Source organism: Poecilia formosa, unplaced genomic scaffold (genome assembly GCF_000485575.1).
Source record: "Poecilia formosa unplaced genomic scaffold, Poecilia_formosa-5.1.2 Scaffold428, whole genome shotgun sequence".
NCBI lineage: Eukaryota > Metazoa > Chordata > Actinopteri > Cyprinodontiformes > Poeciliidae > Poecilia > Poecilia formosa.
In genome coordinates, this window is record NW_006800367.1 from 400,355 (window position 1) to 411,332 (window position 10,978).

A 10,978-nucleotide genomic window follows, 5' to 3' on the forward strand; every position below is an offset into this window, starting at 1 on the left:
AGGAGGGGGGGTGGAGGGGCAGCTGAGGAATTTTTCTCAGCATGAAGATGAAAATTATAATCTCATATAATTCCTGCAGACCTGCGTTTACTGATCTCCTTCAGTTTGTCTTCTGTTCCCATTTCTCCTTTAGTTTTTTTTTCCTTTCTGCTCTGCAGTTCGTCTTCATTTCTGTAAAAGTATAAACATAAACATCATCCAGTCTCTTACCATTGATCTCCATAATCATAATTTACAATTCTTGTAATCTCCAGTTTACAGCAGAACATCAGATTACTGTTGAGTCAACGTGACTCTGATCCAAACCCAATGAAACCAGAACTTCTCTTTCTGAAGCACCGACATCTTCAGATGTTTCATTTTAAGACACAAACTAAGAATTTCTTTGGTGTTTTGCTGTTTGTATGAATTATTTTGAGAAATATATTTACTGTTGATTCAAGAAATGCACCAAAGCGACTGAGAAAAACTGTAGCTGTTTAAATTTAAAAGGTTTTTACCTCAGTAGATCCTCAACTTGTTTAAATCAAGAGCCTAGTCTAAGTACGTAAAACAAAAAGTTAAATCCACTTAGTTTATTCAGTGGAAGTCGTCAGTAAACACCCAAAGAGTCCCTGGACTTTGAGGGTTGCCAGGTTGTACCCACTCTGATTTTCCCGTTAGCTGTTTGGTTGTAGAGCCGGACTGCAGAGTTTCAGCCGAGCCGCTGTGGAGGCGTGACAGATGACTCTTCAGAGACGGCGAGAAGTTGGAGAAGAATCTGAGGAGACGCGGCCATCTGCTCCTCAGGAAGCCGCTGCCCTGCCTCGACTCGCAGGACTCGGGCCTGATTGGAGATTAATAATGTTCCATAAATACTTTTCCAGCGAGGGCCGATGCTGCGATCAATCATGCGCTTTGTGAGCTCAGCAGCCTTATGAGGCCGGGCCTGCGCCGCGCGCTAACTGCTGAACATGGCGGAAATAAAGCAGGACAAAGTAGCTCAGCAGGTTTTAATCATGTCAGCGAACATTCCTGGGCGAGGAGATGCATCATGTTGGAGTTTAGTAAAGTCTGCAGATTTAAAACAGAGTTCACCTTCTTACAGCGACGGCTCCCAAAGCTCTGCTACAAACAAACTCCACTTGGGATCTTAAAGCAGAGCAGAGAACCACTGAATGTAAGGAAACAGACTGAAATCTGAAAAGTGTGGTGTGCATTTGTATTTCCCCCTTTACTATGAAACCAGTAATGAAATTCCAGTGCAACCAGTTCTGTTGATGTTTGTTGGAGAACAAAAAGCTAAAACATGAATTATGATCTCATATTATGTGTGTTATATTTATAGACTAAAAACAAAACAGATTTTATTTTCACGCCAAGGGAAAACTCAGGCGTAACAGCAGCATCAAAGGTTCAAACTAAAAAGTTCTTAAAGTTTAACAATATACATGAACTGTATCAGTAATAATTTGCTGCAGAAGACTGCAACAGAAAACGTCTGTCTGATCCGTCTTCATCCTACTTCGTGTCGTCAGACTGAAGCAAAACATGATTAAATTCAACAAGAGAGGAGTTAATAGTTAAGACACCCTGACTTTAATAAATTATTTCAAAACTGCTTTTTGTATGTATTGAGGTAAAATAAAACAAACATGGAAGCGCTGAATGAAACATTTCGTAGTGATTCTGGTCGGTTGCAGCTCCATCAGGTTTCATTCTGCTAACAGTTGCAACATACTGAATTGTTTTTAACCGATTAGTATTTATTTGCCTTTCTTCTTTGCTGATGTTTAAAATGACGTCACAGGATCATATTTGCTGTCCTGCAGGTTTCAGTTGGTCTTTTGTTGGACTTGCTGTATTTTCTCCAGGTTGTCTCCGCGCCGCCGGAGCTTTTTACACACTGCAGGGCCGGGAAAACACACGCCTCCGGCTGAGCCGCCATTGTCTGCCGGCTGATTGGGGCTCATTGTCCAGCGGCGTCAAACGACGTGAAGCGCTCCATTGTGGGCCGGAGAAAGCCGAGGCAGGAGCGGCGTTCCTGGCAGCCGCCAGCCGCTGGACGGTCACAGGAGTTTAGCCTGAATAGTGGACTGATTCAGTCTGTGGCCGGGAGGACATTAGCATTTTGAGCGGATTCACCGCTGGCGCCGGTCCAGTCAGGGAGAGTCTGAGAGCAGCAGCAGTGTTTCACCGCCTGGGAAGACGATTCACTTCACACACATCATCTGTACGGAGGAGCATCAGGGCCAATAAAGAACAGCAGTTATAACAGGAAGAAGAAAAAATAATTTGTTTTTTCTCTCCGAATTCTGAGAAAAAAGTCAGAAATTCAGAGATTGTCACAACTTTTTTTTTTTTTCCAGAGGCATAATTTCTCTCCCGTACATCTGGAGTACCAAACGGGTCACTTCTAGTTTCCACCACTTAATGAGACGAATGATTAAAATGAACTGTAAAAAGATTACTGTTGAAGTTCAACATCCAGTTTCTGTTTTCTGCTCTGAATGCAGAAGTTAAACATCCAGATGTGAACCTGAAGGAGGTTCAGAGGCTTCGCTTCCAGATTTCCCTCCATCAGTTCAAACCAGCACGTTTTGAGCCGTTTGCTCTTGTTACTGCCTGATTTGCTGCATGTTGAAGTTTCCTCCCTGTGAAGCAGGCAGATGGTGAAACCTACCTTCAGCTGATTGAAGAGCCAGAAAGGAGTGCGTGCGCGCGCGCGCGTGTGTGTGTGTGTGTGTGTGTGTGTGTAATCATCACGGAAAAACATAACAGCGTGAGAATCCTGTTAGTTTTTTTTGTCATTTAGTTTGCACAGGAAATTGTAGATTTTCGTGATGTTTCCAAACTGCATACTTGTCAATTGATTTGATTTGTGTGTGTGTGTGTGTGTGTCTTTCGTCTTGGCATGCATGGAATGTAATGTTCCACAAAGTATGAAGTTCACTGAGTTCACGGTGCCGCTCTGTGTTTAACGGAGGATAAGCAGACCTGGTTCCTGGTGACCAGAGATGAAACGGATACGCGTCTCTCTGCTGATCTGAGGTCAGGCTTTCTGTCTTCATGGGACATCGTTTCACACCTCACGTTTCCAATCGCTGATGGAAAACAGACACACGCACATGAAGGATTGGGCCGAGATGAGTTTAATTAGAGACACACACAGAGTGGTGCAGGAAAGTCTAAACATCCACAGCGTTAGCATGAAGCTACGTTACTATACGATGCAACATGTTGCCTGACGCGTTGCTCTCACATATCCAGTGTTTCCAGTGTCTGTATGAATACTTGCAGCTTTGTTTTATCTTCTGCTAAAGTAAAACTGGTTGTAAAAGAACCAAGTGGTGAAACGTTTCCACCAGATTCAGCTGGAAGTCCAGAACTTCCTGCAGCAGGTTTCGGTTTTCCAGCTTCGCTTCCATCCAAATATCATCGGAATTATGAGCCGTCAAAACGAAAAAGTTTCCATCTATTGGAGCGAATCAACTGGGCTGATAACGTGATTTTATCAGATGTTGACGCTCCGCGTTGCTGTGACAAACAGGAAGTAGAGGTAAATAAAACTAGCATGGAGAACACATCTCAGAAAAATGGAGGGTTCTCTGCCTTGTGCCTCTGGTAAGGCACAGAGTTCATTACATCAGAACTTATTCAGCGAAAGTGTTTCCATCTCCGAAGTTATTTTAAATGTTACTGTTTCCATCAACCTTTTCTAATGCAAACCTTCAAACGTTGATGGATTCTCGTTTATTGTGCTCTCTTCTCCAAGCAGGAAGCCTTACAGGGCTGGACGTTTGTTAGCTTATAGCATTGGTGCTACTGAGGCTGCTAGTTTTGTAGCACAAAATATCTGTTACAATATTACAAAAGACCAAAAGTAGTGACAATTATATATTTATACAATGATCAAACCATAGTTTGTCAGTGAACATGCAAACAGAATAATGTTATTTATTGATATTAGTGTGATTTGATACATAAATGTGTGTGTATGCTTCAAGCATTTATGTAAAACTACAGTATGTAAATGTTTGACTTCTAGAGATTTGACCGAATTCATAAAACCAAAACTTCTGAGATTTTAGGTTGTTGTGGCTCCAGGGGCTCTGCAGTATTTTGGTTTTATATTTTATAGCATATTCTAGAATCTAGAATCTAGATTATACTTACACAAATCAAATGACATCTTGAGCTAAACAATATGCTTATTGCATATTGAGATATTTAGCAAACAAGAATTGGCCAAACTTTCAATCTGTAGATGCAGAAAACTGGTGGACAAAAAAAAAAAAAAAAAAAATTAGATCTGTACCTGCAGAGAAAAGCCACCAGTTTCCCTCCACTTTACACCTACGGATTGTTTTTGTTTTGGTTTGTCATTTAAATCCCCAAAGCCATAAATGGTTGTAAATTATTTTGTANAGGACACAAATATGGGAAGTGTGGAAGCCTCTACTGTATCAAATTGACATAGGAATAACAGAGAGTTGGCCACTCTAAGGTAAAAACCCAGCGCATACAGTTTTCATGTTTTGTTTTTTTTCATCCAGACGGCTTCCCGCGCCCCCCCTGCAATGACACGGCACCCCCCATAGGGGGCGCGCCCCACAGTTTGGGAACCTCTGAGCTAAACAATATGCTTATTGCATATTGAGATATTTAGCAAACAAGAATTGGCCGAACTTTTAATCTGTAGATGCAGAAAAGTGGTGGACAAAAAAAAAACAACCTGCATTTGTACCTGCAGAGAAAAGTCACCAGTTTCCCTCCACTTTACACCTACGGATTATTTTTGTTTTGGTTTGTCATTTAAATCCCCAAAGCCATAAATGGTTGTAAATAATTTTGTAAAGGCTTGGATAACAACCATTTACATTAGAATACTAAGTTTACTTTTTTTCTCCTTCTGTTTTAGAGGCCAGAGAGTTAAAATGGGAGGCAAGCTCAGCAAAAAGAAGAAGGGATACAATGTAAACGACGACAAGTCCAAAGACAAAGACGCCAAAGCAGAAGGCGCCTCGGCCGAGGAGAGCGAAGCACCGAAGGACAAGGACGAGGCCCCTGAGGCCGGCGATGCTAAGGAGGTAGCGAACGACACGGCGGCCAAGGAGACGCCGGCGGCGGACGCCGCAGCGCCGAAGGACGAGGAGAAGAACGCTGCTCCCGCCGCCAAGGAGTCGGAAAAACCTGCCGCCAACGCCGAGCCCAAAGCAGAGGCACCGAAAAGCGCCGACGCTGCCAAGGCTGACGACAAACCGGCCGCGGCCAAAGAGGCGGCTCCCGCCGCCAAGGAGCCGGAGACGAAGGCCGCGGCGCCCGGCGCTGCAGCCGAGAGCAAAGGGGAGGCCGACGCCAAAAAGACTGAGGCCCCCGCTGCACCGGCGGCCAAAGCCGAGGCGGCCCCGGCGACCTCACCTGACCCTAAGCCCACAGAGGCAGCGGCTCCCGCGGCGACCAAAGATGGCGCCGCTGCGCCTAGTTCAACACCAGCCGCCGACGGTCCGGCCACGGAGGCGCCAAGCAAGGATCAAACCGTAGCAGTTCAAGATTAATGGACAGCTTGTTTTCCAAAACGAAGAAACAAATGACCTAACTCAACGATGACAAAGATTTAAAAAGAAAATGAAATTACTAGCCCGCCCATATTATGATAATAATAATAATAATTGTAATGATGATAATGATGATTTGTTGAATGAGGAGGACTGGAGACGTTTCCCACCAATGCGTATGATTATTGCTATTATTATTGTTATGTTTTAATCTATTTTTTCTGCTGTAGTATTTGAACTTTGATACAAGTCTGTGTCGGCCGTGCGCCTTTGCAACGTCACCTTCATCCTTCATCCACTCATAACCTCCAAATTGCCTGCATTCATGCTCTCACCTGCAGCCTGCGCTGCAGAGGAGTGAGAGGTCAAAGGTCATTTCACCAGCTGGATCTGCATTACATCTGTCCAGCCTTTGACCCAGAACGTCCCGTTTCCCGGGCGGCGGAGCTGTAACAGTTTTGACTGAGAATGCTGAAGCTTTCTGGGGAATTTGAAAGGTTGAAAATCGCTGGCTTTGCAAATAATTGTAGGATTTTTTCACATAAACTTCTACATTTTGTACTGAAACCCTTAGCTATATTGTAAGAAAACTAAGTGGTTTTTTAGCATTTGTAATACTTAAAAAATTTGCAAAGCCTTGCCAAGAATACCTTTAAAATGTTCCAGTGAAGCTTCAAGCGATTCTGTGGTCTTTTAATCCAACAGAAAGTGGCATATTTAGCAGACAGGCCAAACAATCTGTGAGATTGTCTGAACTTCTTGACAGGCTGAAACGGTGATGTTTACGGAGCCGGGAAGACGCTTTGGGAAGGACATGTCCAGTTGTGTCTTTCTAAAGACGGCAGACTAAACTGGCACTCAAACATCCTGAGAGGCTTTTCCTCCCAATCTAAGATCCTCAGTTTTAAAACTGCAACAGCTCTTCACTGTTAGGTTTCACATTAAATACTTCAGTATTTAGGTTAACCTCTTTAAACATTCCTCAACAGAAAATGAAACCATTTTATCAAAACGTTCATCTGAGCGTTGATGTAGTTTCCTTCACCTTGACATTCTGGTATTTAGAAAAGAAACGACTTAAAATGGTAGAAAATTCATCCAGGTTAACTTTGCTTTGGCTTCATATCTTGATATATTTGTCAAATTTGACACCCAAGATATCCTGCCTCTGAGACTTGATTGTTACCAATTATTCTTTAGAATTAAATCTAGTCAAATGTTTCACTCTTGAAGAAACATTTTCTGTTTTCAGCAGAAGTTCTGACTTTTCAGTCCATCCTGTAACAAACTCCAAACACAGAAACAGCTGCATATAAAGCAGCAACACCAGCAAACATCTGGAATCAGCAAACATGGAAAATCATTCATATGTAAGCTAAACGTCAGGGGGCCAACAACTCACATACTAATTATTGGAAATGATTTCATAACACACTGCTCACAATTTACAAAATATAAGTAGAACTTCTTTAAACTTACATTTGAAAACATCACGTCCAGCTATTTCTGAATGAGATTTAAAGTGCCAAATAAAGTTAAGATCTGAAATTATTGCTCCTCCTTCGTCACCAAACCTAAAACGGGATAAAACCTGGAGCCGTTTCCACCAGAGGTACTTTGTTTGGGAAAAGACTCTGAGTTGATTAATCCTTTTTGTTAGCATGTATGTTAGCATCTGCAGCTCTGGAGGACACTGGAAAAGTAGAAAGTTTAGTGGCAAGCAGGAATCCATGTTGTACCTTTGATTAATGTTGAATTAAACAAAAAAAGGAAAATAAAGTTTATGAAGTAGTTATTCTCCTGTCTTTGCGACGTAATGGGTTCAGATTCTGCTTGTGACCCGGTTTCCACCAGTTTCACCCAGGCTCTAAAACCAATGTCTTTGCATTGTTGGAGAGTAAAATACTGAATACCAGCAACCTAAACTCCGACCTCCAGGCCTTCCTGTTCCCTCCTGTGCATAAATGCAGGTCTCGGTGTCGTCACCTCACCGTCCGTCTCATCCACCGACACACGGCGTCTTCCTTCCAGCACTCGTTGAACCGTAGCAGAAACAAACATCCGAGGACGGTTGTGTGTCACTTGATTATGTTTCTTTTCTTCCTCTCTTGACTCAGTAAATTGCATGTCTGTGGTTGGGTGAACCTGTAGTCCTGTCTTTTTGGTCAAGTGGAAAAAAATAAAAATAGAAAAACAAATGAGTATTGATAATTTCTCAGTCTGCATCCATGCCAACTACGATCGATATTTTCATTCCATGTCTCACCGCAGCTATTTCTACATGTTCATTCAAGCAAACAGATAAAAAAAAATGATATGGAAATTGATGCGTTAAAATTATATGTACTTGTATAAATGGTGCAACAGTAATAAAATGTCAGAAATTGACTTAAAGATCTTGTGCAAGTGAATTTTTTTCAATAGGGAACCAGAAGAAGAAGAACCTGGGCGTTTGCTGTGCACAGGTCTGATGACTGTTAATATACAATTCATTCATTCTACATGTGAAGACAATGTCTGCTAATAAAGCACTGAGGTCATTTTACGGAAAACAAGAAAAGCAGAACAAAAAACGTTTAAATGTTACATAAAGTATCAGCCAGCGAAGTTTCTGCATTCGTTTGGTGACACAGAAGTAAAAGTTGCTTTACAATTTGAAGTAGGAACGACAAGTAGATGCCAAGTCAAAGTGACCCGAGGGCAGAACCCTGAGGAATCCCACATGTGACAGAAAGCAGTCCCAGCCAGCAAAGTAACATTTGCTTTGGACATAAAGGTGAATTACTTTCTGTTCTTTGGAAAATAAATAAAAAGCTCCAGGGTTGATGTGTTTGATCTACAAGCCAATGAGCCTGAAAGTTTAAAACCCGCTCACTGCAGCAGCGACGCGACTGCCAACACAAAAACACTTCACAGATATTAGCTGAATTTTCCAAAGAGTTAAAGACTTGAACTCCAGCAGAGACTCTCTGGCTGGATCAAATCCCTGTAAGCTGCTCCCTGCCCATGTCAGTCGGATCGTTCTTCACCTTCACTTTCTGCCAAACGACGTGTTAACCATCTGGATGCCTGCAGACCAGCGAAGCTTATAAATACAGGTGAAACTCTGGACTTTCAAAGTTAAAGACCCAGAGAATAAATCGTACATTTTTCTCTGGCATAAATTAAACTCGGAAAACCCAGAGTTTGATGGGACAACTGAGATTTTGCTAATGTTGAAAAAACACAACTTCATAATTGCCATGTTTCCATTAAGTAAGAAACATAATTATTAAAATCCCACATGTGGAAGTTTGTTCACACAGTAAGTAACAAAAACCTGCAGCGCTAATGTCATCCTACCACTTCCTGTCTTCTTCGTCATTTCTGCCAGTAGTAACGTCCGGCTGTAGACCATGTGATTCGAAGTGTTTCCATTTGATGCAGCCAAAAATCCTAACAAACACATTTAATCAGAAAACATTAGTATTACATGAATTTATGTTTGTAATTTCAGTTGAGTACCTTTATGATCCATGGAAACCAGCTGGTGTCGGTTTCCTGTTCTGACGCACAAACTGACATCAACCAGAACAGAGACATGCCAGAGGAACGGATCAAAGATGGCCGACATGACGGGTCCTAAACCTCATGAATTTACATTCTGGTTTTTCTTCAGTCCGTTTGATTTTACTCAACAATGCAACAACTTTAAGGTTCCTGGTGATCTGTGGGACTAAACCAAAGTTTTGTTGGTTGAGTCACCAATAAATCGACTGTCTGCTCGTCATGGAGGAGGGATTGCTGCAAGGCCAGATTCCTGAGGGAGAAAATGAAAATGTTTCATTGGAACTGATTGTTTTATGTGATGGTTGATCTGGTCTGTATTCAGATGTCTGTCAATCTGACTAAACTACTGGAGTGAATATTTCTCCCTCTTCTTGTGGATTTCTTCTCTTTTTAAAAGATTATGGGAAAAATTACTTTTTTACAGCACTGCATGTTTCTAATCATAATTTATGACAGAATTCACTTCCTTTTTATTGTTAATTATAATGAGATGAAATTACAATCAAGTGGAAACGGTTCTGTTTATGACTGAATGCACTCAGGGAATAATTACAAAAGCAAACCACACTTTTCAGATTTTGATATTTGTAAAAATGTTTATTTTTTCACCTTACAGTTATGCACCTGTTCTGTGTTGGTTTATCACATAAAATCCTGATAAAATCCTTCTTTTTTTTTTGTGGATACGAGGCAAAACATGCATAAAAATCAGAGTGAATTATTAACATTCGATAATGATTTTTGCTTCTTTTAAGAGAAACAAATGCCAGTTTTTACTTCCTGACGGGTCGACTCTGACTCAGAGTCTCAGTTCGTTCGGTCGACTTGGATCATTCAGATAAAATATTATTAGACTGTCTCCTAACGTTCCCGCCGCCTCGGCTGGGTTATAATTTTACCGGCTATAAAAGAAAGGAAAATATTGATGTGAGCAGAGGAATGAGGAAAAGTCTGGAGCTTGGCCAAACGATGATGACTGATGGCTTTATCTGCTCAGCCTCCCTGCTGCTGTTAATCATGAACCTCATCGCACCGACTGATTTATTTCAGCCAAACGCCGTTTATCAATCATTAAATGCTCTCACATTTTGAGCCAGAGGCAGAAAAAGGTCAGATAAGAGAGGAAGCAAACACAGAAACAGGAACTGGGTGAAAACCATCCAGTTCTCCTTCAAATAAAACCAGCAGCGTAAACACGGATCAGGACTTTAGATACTTACAGAGGAGAGAAAAAATGTTTGCTTCCTGATTCCTGTTTAATACTTTTAATGTTTCTCACATTTCAGTGTTGAAAAAATGTGAAAAACAAGTTAAAAAAAAAGGAAATCAGTAAAGGGAAAACATATGGAAGCTCATTTCCACCATGAAGGAAAAACAAAAGCTCAACAGGAAGTCATAATTATGAGCTTTAAAGTCATAATTAAGATTTTTTACTGCCTTTTTTACGATTGAGATCGGAAGTCATGCTGTTTATCTGAGAACATTATCTCCTCCATTATCTCTAAATTATGACTATATCTCATAATTCAACTTTATCTCATATATGTGATGCTGGAAGTTGAAATTGTGACTTTGTATCTCATAACTATGATTATTAAAGTTGACATTATGACTATTTTATCATTTGAGTTTGTGCATCATAATTGACTTTCAATCTTGTAATTATTACTTTGAATCTCATATTTGCTACTTTTAAACTCAAATTTATGACTTCTGGTTTCAGCTGTTATTTTTCCTTTCCTGGCAGTAATGGGCTTCCATAAAACTCTTTTTCACACCTGTTTATGTTTCCGTGTCTCAACATGTGGAGCTGGTACAGGTCCGTTAGTCCAGCTGGTAGAACCAAAGACTGGAGGATGAAGTTTGGTTCCAGTTTTATTTATTAAAACCAG

At 41.1% G+C, this 10,978-nt stretch overlaps 1 protein-coding gene across 1 annotated transcript in view; it reads left to right on the forward strand.

Moving 5' to 3' along the window:
• The window catches only part of basp1 (brain abundant, membrane attached signal protein 1), a 39,251-nt gene extending 31,412 nt beyond the window's left edge, over positions 1-7,839 (forward strand). Inside the window, exon 2 of the mRNA XM_007577122.2 lies at positions 4,901-7,839. Within this exon, the coding sequence (XP_007577184.1) occupies positions 4,917-5,537 (621 nt within the window). The 5' untranslated portion in view covers positions 4,901-4,916 and the 3' untranslated portion in view covers positions 5,538-7,839. The remainder of the gene's footprint in view (positions 1-4,900) is intronic.
• Positions 7,840-10,978: the final 3,139 nt, after the last annotated feature.